This window comes from Danio rerio, chromosome 22, assembly GCF_052040795.2.
Source record: "Danio rerio strain M-AB ecotype USA chromosome 22, GRCz13ab, whole genome shotgun sequence".
Lineage (NCBI taxonomy): Eukaryota > Metazoa > Chordata > Actinopteri > Cypriniformes > Danionidae > Danio > Danio rerio.
In genome coordinates, this window is record NC_141042.1 from 2,771,244 (window position 1) to 2,790,000 (window position 18,757).

Consider the following 18,757-nt stretch of genomic DNA (forward strand, 5'->3'; position numbering starts at 1 on the left):
ATTTATTTGTTTATTTGACCATAGCTTCACTCTTTTTATTCATTCTTTTGCCGCAGCGCCGCTCTTCTTATTTATTTTCTCGCAGCCTCCGTGAGCAAAATGCAGCCTGCAGGTTAACTAACGTTAATGATGATGATGTAACTATCGACTCCAAACAGCGGCACCTTAGTGAATATAAGAATTCGAATAATTAATATTGATTAATAATACACCTGCTCAATGAAAATCAGATAATTCACTACAATAATAAATCTGACATAACTTGATCAGAAATCTAAAAAAGGGAGAAAAAGATTAAGCCATCAAAAGAAAGTAATGCTGTGTCTTAAGGGTCACAAGTCATTACTTATTTTTTATTCTCATCATAATACCGTAGTCCCACTCCGGCCCTGGGTGCATATACCCTATAGAAATCTATTTCTAGAAATCTATCTGCTCTATTTTGGAGCCAGGCTTAGCAGAATTTCAATTAATGCAGTTTTAGTTACCTTAGTATTGGTTTCACAATAAAATTGTTGATTTCAAGAATTCATATTTTAAAACTGAAACGTCTAAACAGCTTGCCATATTGTCAACATTTGGCGCGCTTTTTGCGATCCTCTAATGCGCGCGCCTCGCCGTGATGACGTCAGCGCTGACGCGTTCATTCAGCGTCGAGTCTTCAGAGCTGAGGTGAGTCGTTGACGCTTTTTCTCGTGTTTACACAACAATAAAACACACTTTACAGTTTATTAAAGCGACAATCTGCGACTAGTTTCTGCATTGAGTTCACCTCTATCTGTGTGTCTGCTGACCAAAACAATACAGCAGGCGGAGAGGAGCTCTGAGAGGACAATATGAGTGAGTTTGTGTTTTTTTGTGTGTATATTAAGTGTGTATCGTCATTAACTTCTGCATTAATAAAATCGATAAATGTGAGCTGTAAATGTAATTTAGTGTTGCAGATATATGACATCACTGAAAACATTTGTGGTGCTCATTAATCACTAGTGAATATAGTAGATCGTATTAAAGTAACTGACTAAAAGTTTTTTTTGTGTGTGTGTCTTTACATTCCTAATATTATGTAGTAACGTAAGCAAAGATGTGGTAAATGGTTATGAGGTATTTAAACTGTAGGCCTGTTGAGATTTCTGAAAAATAAATAATTTTGTGTTGAACAGTCAGTATAAAATGAGCTGATCTGCTGCTGTTTAATGAGTGTTTATAGTCTGAGGCTCATCAATATTATCAGAGCTGCTGAAATCCTCTACTTCCTGTCAGCAGTTCCTGTTTTCACCTCATATTGATGTCTTCAGATCTACAAATAAAGGTAATTGTATTAGTTTCAACAGACTTGAGGAAATTACATAATTATTTGTTGCATTGTCTACAAGATAAAATTACCGTAATATAATTTATTTAATCAATCAGTGTAAATTAAGCAGATTTGTCTGTTTCTTCCTCGAGTTCAGCTGTAAATACTGGAATATCCCCATCAGTCTACAAGTGAAGACGAGCATCAGACCATCAGGAAGAAGAGAAATCTGCAAAGGACAGTGAGAAGATGAGTGATCCAGAACCCTGCAGAATTAAACAGGAAGAGACTGAAGAACTAATAGGTTTGTGTTTATTCATTACTCTTCAATATAAGGCTAAATAACTAAAAGCTTGTGAATCTTTTCGCTCTTTTGCAGTCTTTGTTCTTAATCATATTACCTTTTATTTGATATGGTTTACAATTAGTTTTAAAGGACACCCCCCACTTTCGGTTAAAGTCTACTTTAGAATTTTTTCAAAAGATGCATGATTAATGGGCGTGGAGCTCTGCGAGCATCGGGCAGGAGTGGGCGTGGCCAGTAGGGGAGAACGTGAGCAAACAACTGTTGTAGTCAGTTAACTCCCAAAATGAGACACAAACCGTGAGGAGACGCATGAGTTTATAGTTTATAAAGTTAAAATGCAAAGAAATGAACAGTGATTTAATACCCTGCTACATTTGTTATTCATAATTTCATATACACATAACCCCAATTTATATCAGTGTAAAGATAAGTGTGTTCATGTAAACACTATAAATGAGGATTCTCCCTCAATTCCAGTATCCAGCAGACTCAGTGCTGCAGGTCACCTGACCTGTCTATTTTAACCATTAACCCTGCTGGTAATCTGGAGGATTTAGGCAAACACAGCAGCACGGCGATGTGTCTGAATGTGAACGAACTCCTGATAAAACACAGCGTCCGCCATTCTCTAATTCTCGTGCTGCTCTCCCGACAAAAATGCTAGCAGCACACACACAGCTTTGCTGTATGATCGGCCCTGACAAGATCGCGGGGGAAAACATGCAACAAACCCTGTGGATGATGGAAACAAACGCATATGAGCCTTCATGAACAGCTTGGGTCCGTGTCTCACAGCTTGGGCTTGACTCTGGCAGGACTCATGAATAATTAAGCAGCCGGCTCTTCTCATAGGATAAGAAAACTCCGCTATGAATAATAATGAGAAACCGACGCGTCATCATTGCACTTGCAGTACTGCGCTACGTCGCCGATTTTGATCAGCCCCAAAAATCATTTTAAACCCGGAAGCTGAAATTAGCTGACAAAAACTCAAAATTATCCATTTTTCCCCACAATTAAAGCTGACAGGTGCTAACATTGTCTTAACTGATGCTCAACACACACACATCTGTTAATATAAAAAAAAAAGTTCTCCAGTGTGTCCTGAACCTTTAAAAAGCAATTCATCCTAAATGTTCTTTCATACATAAAATTTGGCCATATATATTTACATATATAGTGCTTTGTAAGTTTCTCAAAGAAATAGATTACAAATAGATTTCTATGTCTTTTTTCAGTGTCAAAGTCAAAAGTAGTTTTTAAGTTTATTTAAAATTGACTGAAAAATATGAGCGAGATTCACACAGTTTTATTCACATTTTTTTATAGTCATTTAGGAATTGCTGACACAAAGCCCTGCCACAATATATTCCTAAACAGATCCAGCACTTTTATCACATTGAAGTTTATAAGCGCTCATGCTGTGTGTATCAGACGGTTCACAATATCACAGCTGAAGTTCAGCTAGAATAGTTTTTGGAGCATTTATAACCAATTATAGCCTAGTACCCGAATTGCTTACACTGTTAGCAAACTTGGCACATCCCAGCCTCTTAAAATGCATCTTATTTAACTAATTTTCAGATGTGATAGTGAAGACTGAAGATCTGAGTGAAGATGAGGAGAAACATCGTGTCAAAGTTGAAGAAGAAACTCAATCAGAGATTAAACATAGTATTTCAGTGAAAACAACAACTGTAAAAAGTTGCACCTGCACACAGTGTGGAAAGAGTTTCCGACATAAATGTGATCTCATTCGCCACATGAGGATCCACACTGGAGAGAAACCTTACCAGTGTTCACACTGCGACAAGAGATTCAGTAATCCAACACACCTGAAAACACACGAGAGAGTTCACACTGGAGAGAGACCGTATCACTGCGCTGATTGTGGGACGAGTTTCAAAGATTCATCTGCTCTACAAAGGCACAGAAAAAGATACCACTGTAAGTAGATCATCTACAGATCCAGCTCTTCCAGTAAATCGTATTATTTACGATCATCATATAATATTTATATATATATGGTGTCTTTGGGGCGTGACAAGCTGTTTGTGTTTATATTAAATAGATAAAGTCAGTAGGACTAATTGCTTTTTCATTGAGCAGTTCAGTTCAGTATGGCTCAGTACAGCCTCCGCTGCTCCTGTGTTCTGGTCTTGGTAGCAACACACCCCTCTTGAACTCTTTAATCATTTGAAATAAATTGCTTTCATAGTAGGTAATTACAAACATGAATTTGAAGTGTAAAAAACAGCAAAAGAAGACCTGAGGAGTCATTTGTAATGCTGTGTTCACACCAGATGCGGAACGCGCGTCAAGCACGAGTGATTTACATGTTAGGTCTATGCAAACGCGCGAATAGGCATCCTGTGGCGCGAATGGCGCGGTGCAAATAGCGCGATATGCGCGAATGGCGCGGGGCGAATTGAGTGTTTTAAGCGTTTGACGTGCTTAACGAGCCTTTCGCGCAAATCTCTCGAGTTCGAAAATCTGAACTTCAGCGGACATTCGCACCGCGTTAACCAATCAGGAGCTTGCTCTTGTGGGGGCGTGATTGAGACGTAGAACCTGTTGATGGTGTCCCGGGGGAAATCCTCCAGGCGACACCGACAACAGTTCATCAAACTGGGCTGGGCTCAGTCAGAAGCACCTCTGAAAGCCTCCGTGATCCAGGATCAGTTTCTGGAGGAGTTTATGAGCTCACAGAGCTGGATGCACCTCTGAAAGCATGTAGTGGACTCAGACAGGACCCTAAACGTATCAACACAGTTTTTCAGCCTTCATAAAGCACATAAACACTGTTATTTTCTTCGTAAAATCCATGTTAGCCATTTAGCTATGAAGCTAGAGTCACCGGGCAGACAGAAGCCCAGCCCATCACGCGAATCCGCGTCTGTTCTGAAGTGAATTTGACATGCGATTGAAGCGGATTTGACGCGCAAATGAAGCGAGTAAACTCAAATGTTCACGTGGCTATTTACGCGCGAATAGCGCGATTTATCCGCACGTTCCGCGTCTGGTGTGAACACAGCATAAGACTGTAGCCTGGTTCTGTGAGACATTTCATTTATTCAAACAACAGTATTACTGTTGAGCAGAATCAGTGCACATAGACGAGTATAAGTTTAACGTTTACCAGACATGGGGTCCGTTCTTCATACGTGGATTACTCAGTTAATTTGGTTATTGACGATTTGACACGATCCAGGATCGTTTAGTTCTTCAAAACCCATCCGAGACTCGCAGAGTGCTTCACACAAATAGACTATTCTTGGGCAGGCCACATAGGTATAAACATTAGATGTCGCCTACCCTGTTGTTGTCTATTAGAAGGAATGCATCAATAAAGCCGCCATTTTAGTACATGGTAGCGCTTCTTTGAAATTAATGCGGGACCAAGCTGCAGGGGAGGACTGTGGCCATCTAGAGCCAGAGAATTACACATATACACATATATCTATGATCGGGAGTTTCCCCGGAGGTCAGTATGCAATTTTTTTTTATTTAATACAAAACTTATAATTTATATCACTTTTCTACATTGATGGATCAGCGATCGCACAGGCATTCCTGACAAAAAGCTTGTGTTTGTGTGTATGAAAATGTACTATCCACCACCCTCTCTGTTAAATCTGGTCTAATCATGTCCTGAAACACCCCCCTCCCCCTCCTGCTTTCACTTCTCATACTGACTGAGGGAGCGATTCGTTTGTGAATGAATCTCAGTTATGAACGACTCCTTCACTTAACCAACAGTAATACAAGTTGTGTTGTTGTGCTTTGTTTCCCATGTGGGATCTCACTGTTGAGCCCTGTTAGAGCGCTGTCTGCTGTTAGCAAACTGATAAAAACTAGCCTCTTGTAATATAGTTCATTTATTTTGTTTTCAGGTCAGATGGTGGAGGAGGAGAGTGAAGATCAAAAACGTTTCACCTGCGCTCACTGTGGAAAGAGTTTCAGGTGTAAATACTATCACAAGCAGCACATGAAGATTCACACTGGAGAGAAACCACACAAATGTGATCAGTGCAGCAAAACATTTTTGAAGGCTTCAGCACTGAAGATCCATCTTAGAATTCATACAAACGAGAGGCCTTACTCGTGTTCAGAGTGTTCGTGGAGTTTTACGCATCAAAATTTCTTAAGAGAACATCAGAAGATCCACACTGGTGTGAGAGAGTTTGCGTGCGATAAGTGTGAGATGACTTTTATTAGAGCCGGACAGCTGAAAATACACCAGAGGGTTCACACTGGAGAGAAACCGTATAAGTGTTCACACTGCATCAAGAGATTCTGTCATTTACAAAACCTGAAGGCACATGAGATGATGCACACTAGACAGAAGCCATAGCCATGTGCTTAGTGTTGGAAGAGTTTCACACAGTCATCTCATCTCAATGAACACATGCTGATCCACACTAGAGAGAGACCACGCAGATGTGATCAATGCGGCAGAACTTTTACAAGGCCTGCAGTGCTGAAGAAACATCTCAGAGTTCATACGAAGGAGAAGCCTTATTCATGCTCTGAGTGTGGAAGGAGTTATAGACATCTGCCAAATTTAAAGGAGCATCAGAAGATCCGCACTGGAGTGAGAGAGTTTGAGTGCTTGGAGTGTGGGAAAAGTTTTATTAGAGCTGGAGAATTGAAACAACACCAGATGGTTCACACTAGAGACCTTACAAGTGTTCACACTGCGACAAGAGATTTAGTTGGTCACAATCCCTGAAAACACAGGAGATGATGCACACTGAAGAGAAACCGTTCACAGCACAGTTATATTTAAGTTTGTTGTGGAAGTTCTCATCAGATGAGGGAGTTCATTTTGGCTGCTTAACCCCTTTGAGCTGCCATTGGTCTGTGGTGATTCTGCAGTCAGTGGGTCTGTTCTGGAGCTCCGGCTTCTTTGACGTGCGGTTTTCATCCCTCAAATTATTTCTCAATCCACGATGTTTTGAAAGGAGTTCCAAAACAGCAACACTAGCCTCATGAATACACTGGAGAGTGGAGCAGCAGAGCTGGTGCAGATATATCCGCACCTGTACAATCTCTCACGTAGATATTTTGAAAAGGGTCTCACTCTGAACGAGAAGCCCTTGTTGTCTTTTCTGTCTTTTGTCTTTTAGTTTTGTAAGGGGCAGACGTGCTCCACAATAATAACCGTCTAGTTTTGTCGCAAGGGTTGCATTTCTTTTTTTTGTTCGGTTGATGAAGCTCACCACTGCTGCGTGTATGGACGTTAACATTACGGTTCTTTATTTCACCGAAACGGCAGTAAAGACTTGGAATTTTGCAAAACAAGACGGAGATTTAATTGCAGCGATTACAATGTAGGGTACGTTATTTATACTCTCCTGGGGCCTCATGTACGAAGACTTGCGTGGAAATCTTACTAAAACGTTGCGTACGCACAAAGCTGTAAATGTGCGTACGCAGAAAAAAATTCAGATGTATGAAACACTGCGTACGCCGAATCCCACGCATATTCTTTTGTACATCCGAATGAACGTGAAACTGAGCGCAACATGCACAAGCACAAAACCCCTCCCTGCCTCCTCCCCCGTATGAATATGCTAATGACTATGCTTTGGCAAAACCCAACGAAAAAGCAACAGCAAAAGCAAGCAAGAAGAGAAACTTTGAACAGAATGTGAATTGGAGGTGCTGCTTTCGGAGGTAGACCGGAGAAAAACTGTGTCATTGGCAAGTTTGTCCGGAATTAGCAACAACAGAAAAAAAATAGAGTGGGAGAGTTTAGCTGATGCGGTTAACACAGTTGGGTCTGAACATCGCACTGAGTGCATCAAAAAAAGAAATAGTGTGATTTATATCTGTAAAATGTTGCAGCACCCGTAACAGTCTCAGTGGCGCATCTCGTAAGACGCATGTCAACATGTTTTGACACGTTCGAGCATGAACTCGGTTCGAATCCAGCGTCTGATGAATTCATTCTTCTTTTTTCCTACGCTACATATCAGATTTTGCCTACTATTTATCACGAGAAAGACAAGTAGGAATCATCAATAAGTTTGTGCATCATATTTTATTTGCACATGAATTGAATGGAAATGTTTCTGATTCACGCATGCAAATTCATCTTCAGATAGTGTCTTTATAGCAATGTGCGTGCGGTAGATCGCTCAGATTACATTGGGAAAACAGGCGACCGCTGCAAATTGTGCTTTAATGTTTGGCTGGTCAACTGTATGGTATGGAAACCTTATATACCTACTAGATGAACCCGTCTCATACAGCTGCCATTGCAAGGCTCAGACACTTTGTAGAGAGGAATTTAACACAACTGCCTCTAGGAGTCGCCAATGGAAATAAAACAGACACGCAAAAAAATGTGCGTACGCCAGCCATGAAGCTGGCGTGGAGCTGCGCACATTCCCACGTTCAGTTCATCGTTAGTAAATCCAAACGTGAGCGATTCTGAGCGTGAAACCTGGCGTACGCAAAGTTTTTGTGCGTACGCAGCGTTGATACATGAGGCCCCTGGATTTTCTACAAGTGGGGAGTTTGCATCTGATTTTTATAGAACACGTTAACATATTTATACACCTGTATATAATCTTTATTGGTGCTGTCAAATGAATTATCGTGTTCCAAAAAAGTTTGTAGACCTGATTGTAAGGTATTGAATGAATGTTGATTACATGCCGCCTTTTTCTGCCGTTTTTCAGCCAAATTCTTGAACTTTTCACCTTTTATGAGCCAAAATTTTTGAAAGTCCATAAATGTTGTTTGGCAGTACTTATTTTGACCGATTTAAACAATCATAAACAACACAAAACTTAAATATTTTGGTCATCTAATAACAATTCCCATGGAGAAGAATCACTTCTACCTACATTTGAATTTCGCACGTCATCAATGACGTCATGTGAAAACAACCTATAAAGGCTCCTACACACCGGGACGTTTTTAGTTTGCGTTTATCGTCAGCGTTTTACGAGACGTTTTTCAGTGTTCAAAGCCAAGCACTTTTCACTGCCGTCAAGCAGAAGAGTATGCTAAATCACTCTCTTGACGTTAGATGGCGCTACACAACTTTAAGCTTCTGACATCCGCTTATAACACAGAAGAAGAGGAGGAGAGGAAGTTCACACATTTGTTTATAAAGTTACTATTGTTCACAGAGCAATAAGATGCTAAATGTTCATATCGCCTCTGGGCATCTTCTTCAATGTGCGCTCGCATTGACAGTTTTGCGCTTGAGCGCCTCCAAGTGCTGCTTATTGTAACTACAGCTCCGTGCACGTGAACAAAAGTGGCGATCTGATTGGTGGAGAAGGTTTTGACGGCATGCGTCAAAACAAAAAAAAGCGAGCATGAGGCGTTTTTAAAAATTTTTTTAAATGACGCATTTGCGCCTGGCGTTTTGCGCGTTGGTGTGCACAATCACATTGACGCCCTTTATTTAGTTACGAGGTGTTAACCGTAGACGGAAAACGCCAGCAAAAAACGTCTTGGTGTGCACGAGCCTTAAGTCTGTGTTAGTAAATGCGGTTATTTATAAAATCTAGACTTAACTTATATGACAACGCTTCAGATGACTGTTCTATAGCTTACAGCTAATGAGTCTGTCAGATTCTCTTTTGGGTATAAAAGAATGATGTAAGTTGTCAAATTTATAATGCTTCTGATATATTTAAATAGTGGACTATTATTAAGATATGCAATATTATCGAGCTTTGCTTCTTTTACGCATCAGCGTCAACGCTTCACATTCACTTTTGAATGGGTGATGTTAAGCATTGCCGAACTGCATTGTGGATCTGTCGGCGCTGCTTCAGTGGCATTGCTCACTGCAGAATTTGGGAATTTCTCAACTTTTCAAGCACCAATGGAACATCAGCCAATCAGATTGCTTTATGCAAATACCCCTGCTCAGACAGTAGCTGATTGCGGTCTAATATCATTGGCTGATGCTGCTGTGATGATCGCATCAGCCCCAACTTCAGACACGCCCTCTGTCAAGCAATGAAGCTAAAGCGTCGTGTGAATCGGGCATTGCATGTTGTTGCTATCATGGCATTGTATTATGGAATGACTCGAGACCATCCCTAAACTGAGAGTGTTGTTTAATTTACATATTTTGTTTATTTCAGTTTTGTCTGCAGTATATTGTCTTGTGTTTCATGTGATTTGATTTGTTTCTCAGGTATGTAAGTTATACTCTTTAGAAGTCATTTTGTTTTGTTACAATCTCAAAAAGTAGCTGTGCGGAAAATGGCTGAAGCTGCTATGGTTTTGTCTGCAGAATATTGCCCTCTGTTTTATGTAATTTGATTTGTTTTTCAGAATAAAGAAACTCCGAGAGCCACTTTTGAAAGGTGTCATTGCTTTGAGTTGGTGACGATTGCGAAAAACACAATGCAGAGCTCAACAATCATTACATGAGCACAATTAAGTGCACAGCATGCCATATTACCTGATAAATGTAAAGAAAGGTAATAGATCAGAGGCTAATCAGCCTGAGTCTGCTGAGTTAACGTGACTGCGAGCAACAAGACCTAGCTGTCATTCAAGTGGCCACGCCCTTAATTATGCGGACTTGATATGAATAAAAGGCGGTGAGTACCAAAAAAATTTACCCCCTCACTGTTGGCCATTTTAACATCGGGGTCAATAGAAATCAATTCCTATAGAAATCTATTTGCTCTATTGTGAAGCCAGGCCTAGTGGAGTTTCCATGCATTGCAGTTTCAATTACACTTGGTTATTTTACTAGTTACAATCACATTGATTATATCAGAAGTTAACATTGTGACATATATATTTCACATTTTCACTAATGGCAATCAGTTATCAACAACTCAATTATTGATATCGACAATAAAATTGTTGGTTTCAAGAATTTTTATGCTGAGAATGAACTAACGTCGAAACAGCTTGCCATATTGTCAACAGTTGGCGCGTTTTTTTACAATCCTCCAATGCGCGCGTCTCGCCGTGATGACGTCAGTGCCGACGCGAGCATCCAGCGTCGAGTCTTCAGAGCTGAGGTGAGTTGTTGACGCTTTTTCTCGTGTTTACACAACAATAAAACACACTTTACAGTTTATTAAAGCGACAGCTGCGACTAGTTTCTGCATTGAGTTCACCTCTATCTGTGTGTCTGCTGACCAAAACAATACAGCAGGCGGAGAGGAGCTCTGAGAGGACAATATGAGTGAGTTTTTCTGTGTATATTAAGTGTGAACCTTCATCAACTTCTGGATTAATAATATCAATAAATGTGATATGTGAATGTAATTGCAATTTGGTGCTGCAGATATATGATGTTTGTCACTGAAAACATGATTTGTGGTGCTCATTAACTAGTGAATAAGATTTTATTCTCTCTGTGTAAGTATTTTGTAAGTGTAAAGCAGTTAATTTTCTCTTCACAAAATGTATGGAGTGTTTGCAGCAAACATGCCAGCGTGTGTTAAAAATACTGTGTAAGATGAGTGTGCCTGCACAGGAGCAACACTAGGAGAAGGCTGAGTGACTGATTGTGTAGAATAACTGAATATGTAAAGCACTGATTATATATGTTAAATACTTGTATGAAGCTAAATGTGTCAGAAGTTAGAATAAGTAACATGTTATCAAGTGATTATGCTATCATGACAATGTATGCAAACACTTAGTCCTTTTGCATAAGTTGCATCTATACTTTGCTGACATAGACCTGTAACATCTCTGTTGACATGAGCTAGTGGGCTGAGAGCCAAGAATAACAGGACCACCTAGAGTAAAAACCTATTCAAAAATGGTTAAAAGTAGGGATGGCTGACGTGAAACTGATGTTTCGACACAGTGTCGAGATCCCGAAGCACAAGTGTTTCGAAACACTGCACCGAAGCATGATCCGAAGCACCCAAGTCACGTGACTAAAGTGTTTCGAAACACCTAGTCACGTGACTAAAGCGATTCAAAGCATCGATCAGCTTTGAAACGTTTCGAGACCTGGCGAATCCTCATTTGACTGCCAAGGTCATCAATCAATCTGTGTGTCATATGGCTTAGAGGACTGTGTGTTTGCTAAGTAATTCTATGCTTTGCGTGATGTTTTGGGTTCGAATCCCGACTTGTACAAATACTCTGAAATCATGGTTTTATGTATTTTAATTATGTTTCTGTTTTGTGTAGCCTAAATAGGATACAGCTGCAGTTACGCCATCAATTTAGCATCATTTTTGTAACACTGTAAAACAATAATAAATATTTTTACAGTATGGTTAGGTTTAGGTAGACATTAATAAAATACAATAAATGGGAAATTTAATGAATAATATAAATAATTCTTGATAACTTCAGGCCACCGTTTTTGATCTAGCAACAACCCTGTTTTAAGACAAAAACAAGACAAATTTATTCACAAATTGTTCATTCGGATATCAGACCAATGTTGAAACAAAACGATACAAGAGCAAAGTGTTACCAATTGGTATTGAAGCATTTCAAAACAACTGCCATAGTCTGGCTTCAAAACCGATAAACCCCGCTTGGAAGTCTAACACCTTAACCACTATACTACGTTACTTAAAGGATTCGATAAACAAAGTGGGGTTTCGAAACGTTTCGAAGCTTCGACACATTTGCTTCGACTGTTTCAGTGTTTCACGAAGCCTCGCTTTGCCCACCACTAGTTAAAAGGTAAAATGAGACACCTAGGGGTGTGTCAAAATAACCTGTATAAAGATTTTGGAAACACACAGAAACTTTAGAAGGAGCAGGAGAAACTTAAGAAGGAGCAGATGAAGAGAGAACCACAGAAATGAAGTGTCCAGGAGAGACTTCAGAATGCTCTGGGGTCTGCTCTGCTCTTTCTCGGCTTTATTATGGAGAATAAAGTCTATTTTCTGATATTCAAAACCTCCTGTCTGGTCATTTCTAATTGATGAGAAGTCAAATTACGACACTAGTCAACATAGTAGATAGTGTTAAAGTAACTTACTAAAGTAACTAACTTATTTGTTCATTACTTTACATACCATGTGTGGTAGCAAAGATGTAGTGAATGCTTACAGGATATTTAAACCAAGCCTATATAGATTTATGAAAAATAAAATATCAGTTAGTAAACAAGAAGATTAATTTATGGTGCAAACACCCAGTATAAAACGAGCTGATTTGCTGCTGTTTAATGAGCGTTTATAGTCTGAGGCTCATCAATATTATCAGGGGTCTGTTCTTCATACGTGGATTACTCAGTTAGCTGGATTTGGATATTGACGATTTGACACGATCCAGGATCGTTTCGTTCTTCAAAGCTGATCCGAGAGTTGTTGTCATAGCAACAGTTCTGCTAGCTCAAACCTGATCGGGAGCAGGTTCAAATCATATAAACAGGATTAGATCGGCTCAGTTCAAGCAAAGATAATACAGAAAGTATGTACCGAATTCTGATATTTTCTTACAGTAGTAGTTATATACACTTGGGAAAATGGTACATATTTGTTAACTATATATAGAAAGTTATAGTCTTTAATAAAATAAATAAATTTATAAAAATTAATAAAACTTATGCAATCTGCACCCTTGAAATGAAAGTACAAAGACTGCCACCTGGTGGTGCAAAGAGAAAACTTATTGATTTGAACTTTTTAGATCGCTTTAGTACAAATTGTGTATAATAGAAATGCACAATGTGTGACTTTTTTTAAAGCAATAATACATTTATGCTGTCATAAACAAGTTTTGATAGTAAATATGCCGGTTGATGCTTCACAAAAGTTGCAGATTGGCTTTACCAATATCAAAATGCTTTTGTAAACAACCAGTTATTCTTTACACCGATTAAAAAACGGCTACTATAATAAAGAAAATATTTTCTAAATGTAGAACTAAATACACTGATTTGCATTGAAATACATGATGAATACTCTTGACACATGAAAGTGTAAAGCCTGCAGCTCAAAACAAATGTGAAAGGTTATTGTGTGTCACATTTAACAAACCGTTTACTGCTAATTTGTTGTAATTTTGCTCACATGGATAATTGAATATTAATCAGATGATGTCATTACGCTGCTGTGCCGTCAGCCAATCGTTGCATTGCTGATCATGATTTCGAGGATCGATAGATCTGTCCTTCACAACACGCGCAGCGATCTCAGATCAGTTTATCCAGACATTCTAATCTGATTCACGAACTTGTTTGAAGAACCAAATTATCTGCCATATAATCTTAGATCATTTAAGCGAGGTGCGAAGAACGGACCCCAGAGCTGCTGAAATCCTCTTTATTTCATGTCAACAGTTCCTGTTTTCAACTAATTATATTGACGTTTTCAGATCTACAAATGAAATAAATTGTGTTAGTTTCAGCAGACTTGAGAAAATTACATAATTACCTGTTGTATTGTCTACAAGCTAAAGCTACTGTAATATAATTTATTTCATTAATCAGTGTAAATTACGCAGATTTGTCTGTTTAATATTTTGCAGCTCGTCCTCCTTCAGTTCAGCTGTAAATACTGGAATATCCCCATCAGTCTACAAGTGAAGGCGAGCATCAGACCATCAGGAAGAAGATTGAGGTAAAGTTGGTTTTATATTTGCACATTCGTTCATTTTAACGGCCCCTATAGTCTTTACTACGCTAATTTGAGTATTCGGTCTGTAACCGCATGTAAGTTTGACTTCAAAACAACATTAGCACTGTTTAATTGACTGAAACAATGGTGTAATATGAAAGTCATTGGCTGCAAATATGATTACACTAAATAGTATTCGCAAATAATACATTTCTCAATTTATATTATTAAGGTGAAAGTCTGAATGTGCGAATATAAAACCAACTTTACCTCAATAGGAAGCAGTGAATTCTGCAAAGACAGAGTTTATTGAAGGACAGTGAGAAGATGAGTGATCCAGAACCCTGCAGAATTAAACAGGAAGAGACTGAAGAACTAATAGGTTTGTGTTTATTCATTACTCTTCAATAATGAGGCTGAACAACAGTGACTCTTTTATCACTTTGTTCTGTTTCCTATTACATTTTGTATTGTTTGCAATTTGTGTTTAAAAATGCAATTCATCCTCAATTTTCCTTCATGTGTTAATTTTATTTTTAAATATTTACATGTATATCATATAGTGTTGGGTAAGTTAGTCAAAGTAATATAATACAAATATTTTATTTTCATAATTTCTGTCTTTTTTAAGTTTCAAAGTCAAAAGTAGTTCTTAAATTAAGGTTTAAACTGTTTTATTAACATTGTTTTTAAAATTATTTTAAGTCTTTTTGAGAATCGCTGACACAAAGCCCTGTCACAATTTATTCCTAAACAGAACCAGCACTTTTATCACATTGACGTTTATAAGCGCTCATGCTGTGTGCATCAGATGGTTTACAATTCGCTTGTTAAGTGATGACGTGTTGGTGACGTATGTAATCCTGTTTCCGGGTCCAAGCCGCCACTCATTTGAGTTGAGAAATTAGTTGCTTATGAAAGTTAATTTTATATAAAGTCACAGTGTACACAACAATCTCTGGGCTTGCTGCTTAACAAATACCAAAAGTTAAACAATTTATAAAAAATGAATCACTTTCTGGCCATCGGATATTAGACATGGACATTTATATTGCGATCGTGAGTTTCGAAAGTATTACATCGCTTCGTAAACGTTTATTATCACCATTTCATGAGTCTCCCCATACTGGTAAATAGAGCGCTTGGACCCGGAAGCCGCTTCGCGTGACGTCACACTTAACAAGCGGATATCACAGCTGAACTTCAGCTGGAATTGTTTTGCATGTTTCATGTATAGGCTATATGGAAATTGCTGTCTGCCCTTCACCAAACAAAAAATTCAAATTTAATAACAAATGTCGGGACTATTTCTTACTTCTCTTAGTCCACAACAATTCAATAATCGGTCAGGAGTCAATAAATCAAAATCAATGAATTTATTTATCGAGCATAAGGGAATAAAGCGAAGATCATGATCCTGGGCTTTTGAAGAACCGTCAGCCAAGCAGTCTGGATGTCCAAAAGCTCTCGAACTCTTTTCGACTCCCTCCTTTTATCCATCAGCAGCGTTAGATCTCCTTGGCCACTCCTTCGATTAGTTAATCTCTATCGCTGCCATCAGTTGTTCTCAGGCAGAATCGTCTCTCAAATGTCTATGTGGTCTGCACACAGAGATACATACACACAGCAGTACAAAAGATGCCGCATCCGGGTGCTGCATCTGCCCACATCTACTTTTCCCTCAACCCTGTCTATGAACTCTTGACCTGTGTATGCACCCGTCTAGAGGAAGCCCCTATGCAGCTCTGTCTCCAGCCAACACCCACGCACAGCTCTTGTGGTTTTAGCAGTTAGTTACAAATACATTTTAAAAGGGGTTAGATAGAAGTACGCTATATCAGGAGACATCATCATATCTGACAAAAACACATATTGTAAATAATGAATAGTGAGGCAAATGGGAGTATCTTCCTCCAATAGCAAAAATATATCAAAAGAAAAGAGTGATTAGTAAGACAATAAAGCAATATTTTCCTCATCTGCTCCAGTTCTGTTTTCTGTATAGTGTTGGAATATCTTGCCAATTCCATGCGTGTTCAATAAGAAAAGGTCTGGAGAGTTTTTTCTTCAATCCCCAAAATATTAGTAATTTATTAGATACAAATGAATGATTGGATGACAGAGCTCTGGGTTATGTTACCCCAATGCAACACAAGAATTACATTCAAGAGGTTCACAACTGACATACATTTCCTGACTCCAGCATATATACACAACTGATATTAACAGGTGGAGTTCTGGTTTAACGTCATTTGTCAGTAATTGTACAGTCCTCCATTGGCCGCACCTTAGACATACTTCCTCTTTTTCTACGAATTCTCTGCACAACAAAAAAAGCATACAACTTTCTGTGCTCTGTGTTCAGTTTTAACACCTCTCTTCAGACAGGAAGTTTCTGCAGAGCTGAATTTAATTTTGGACCTGCATCTATCTACTTCTGCAAAAATGCTAATTAGTATGCACAGCACTCACACACAACATTAGAAGTTCAGTTAATATATGACCCTTACATGACCAATACAAATAATTGTTTGATTAAAAGAAAAAGAGACAAAAATAATAAAAAATGATTCGTATTATCCAACAATAGAAAAGTCACACGTCACAGCTGCAACCCAGACAGGGAAGACTTGTTTTTGCAAGACTTGTTTGTTACAGATTTAGTTTTTTGACATTATAGTGGTGGAAAGTTCCTGTCTCATTCTAAGGTCAAACTAAATTTCACATCATATCACTGTGGGGGCTCATTAGAATATCATGGTTCAAGCAAACGCATATGGATTATAAGCATGAGCAAATGTATATAATTCAAAAGAAGCATTAGACTGTATTTTTATTCCTTCACAAACTAATAAACAAACTAAATGTTCGCCTAATATACTAAAGCAAATACGTCATGTAAGGACATTTTTTCATAATAGAGCATGATTGCTAGTTTAAATAATTGAAAAGGCTTTTAGTTAAGAACTTTGCTGCTACAAGCACATTTATAAAAAACAAACACCTGTTAAACTTATTTACTTCATTTTCAGATGTGATTGTGAAGGAGGAGAGTGAAGATGAGGAGAAACATCAGGTCAAAAGCGAAGAAACAACTCACACAAAGACTGAACATGGCATTTCAGTGAAAACTGAAGCCGAAAAATGTTTCATCTGCGCTCTGTGTGGGAAGAATTTCACGTGCAAATACAATCTCAAGCGTCACATGATGATCCACACTGGAGAGAAACCTTTGAAGTGTTCACACTGTGAGAAGAGATTCAGACATTCAGGACACCTGAAAGCACACGAGAGGACTCACACCGGAGAGAAACCGTATCGCTGCACTGACTGTGGGAAGAGTTTCAAACAATTATGTGTTCTACGAAATCACAGAAATAAAGGTCACGGTAAGTAGATCATCTAAAGATCCAGCCCTTCCAGGTTTTATCATTTAAGATAATTGTGCAGTTGATAAAATATATTTGATGGTAAAACAATGATATGACGCCGCTCTTGTGTTTCGGTCTGTGTAGCAACACGCCCCTCTTTTGGTTGGCACAAACCATTTAAATAAATTGATTTCATAGTGCAGCACTCCAAGAATGTAGGTTATGTTAGTGATTCAAGGAATCCAGAGGAATTTCAGTGTGTAAAGGACAAGGGCGCAAACCTAATGCCGAGTTCAGACTGCATGATTTTAGCCCAGATTTTTAACGCGCCGACAGGTTTTTAGAAATCGCAGACAAATGCCTGAAATCACAGGCAAATCGGTGTTCATTCACACAAGTAACAATCACACAGTGTGAACTATCAAATACGCAATCGGAGAATCGCAGATGAGTTCCCAATACCAGTGAGATATCTGGCGTGCTAAATATCTGGAGCCGTCAGCAATTCAAATGATGCCGTGTGAAATTATTTCTGACTGAAAATAGCATCGGCGATCACCTACAGCCAATGAGAGAGCAGCATCCACTAGTGTGGGTATCTGCAGGACAGTGGGAGGTTGGGGGAGAAGCCAAAACTACTCGTTTTCAGTTTATTTGGACCCACATGGAGGAAAAACTAGTGTAAAGCCTAGTTTATACTTCTGCGTCAAGTGACCGGTGTAATCCACGGCGCATGCAACGCACGTAGCTGTGCATTTATACTTCTGCTGCTGTCTCTGTTGGTCTGCATTAACACTTCCAAAACGCTAGTTGGCAGTGAGGTGTAAATGTTCCTCTGCGTCGAGTTTCTTCGCTTCTGTTTTGCGTTTCCTGAACACTTCCTGGTTGGACAAGTGACTCAAACTCGCTCATTTTGAGGCAGGAACCGGCGGACGTGCAACAACTTTAACTATGAGGTAAACACAAAACAAAACTTTCCACCCGGAGCTCCTTCACGGGACTCCACACTTGTAAACAATCGCTACATCGGGCTCGCGCCATTCGTGCGGCTCTCGGTCCCGCCCCGACTCGTCAGCGCTACCAAGCCGACCAATCACAGAGCTTGCGCTACGCATTGTTGCGACGTGTAGTTGAATTTTTTGAGAGGTCAGTGACGGCCACGGCGAAGGGCTATGCGTCAGCGCCGTAGCATACGCTGGCGTTTGACGCCGAAGTATAAGTCAGCCTTAAATTTGGCAGGAACACC

At 39.2% G+C, this 18,757-nt stretch overlaps 2 protein-coding genes across 20 annotated transcripts in view; both read left to right on the plus strand.

Moving 5' to 3' along the window:
* The first annotated feature begins 645 nt into the window (after positions 1–645).
* Positions 646–9,936, plus strand: LOC108181166 (uncharacterized). Of its 15 annotated transcripts, none has more exons than XM_087303764.1 (6): positions 646–672; positions 755–840; positions 1,164–1,312; positions 1,455–1,601; positions 3,189–3,551; positions 5,498–9,936. In XM_087303764.1, exons 4-6 carry the CDS (start codon positions 1,547–1,549, stop codon positions 5,956–5,958), a joined length of 879 nt encoding a protein of 292 aa, XP_087159890.1. In that variant the 5' UTR covers positions 646–672; positions 755–840; positions 1,164–1,312; positions 1,455–1,546; the 3' UTR covers positions 5,959–9,936. The 15 variants fall into 15 exon arrangements, with proteins under 15 accessions (XP_087159890.1, XP_087159895.1, XP_087159900.1 ...); XM_087303769.1 differs by having other exon boundaries at positions 1,211–1,312; XM_087303774.1 differs by having other exon boundaries at positions 1,235–1,312.
* Positions 9,937–10,591: 655 nt separating this feature from the next.
* LOC108179143 (uncharacterized) overlaps positions 10,592–18,757 on the plus strand; it is a 9,687-nt gene continuing 1,521 nt past the window's right edge. The window contains exons 1-4 of one of the 5 annotated variants that reach the window (XM_087303672.1): positions 10,592–10,785; positions 14,052–14,143; positions 14,419–14,522; positions 17,173–17,529. In XM_087303672.1, coding sequence (XP_087159798.1) covers positions 14,468–14,522; positions 17,173–17,529 — 412 coding nt within the window. In that variant the 5' untranslated portion in view covers positions 10,592–10,785; positions 14,052–14,143; positions 14,419–14,467. Of the gene's footprint in view, positions 10,786–14,049; positions 14,523–17,172; positions 17,530–18,757 lie in introns of those variants that run through there. The other 4 variants (XM_087303671.1, XM_087303670.1, XM_087303669.1 and 1 more) reach the window with 4 other exon arrangements.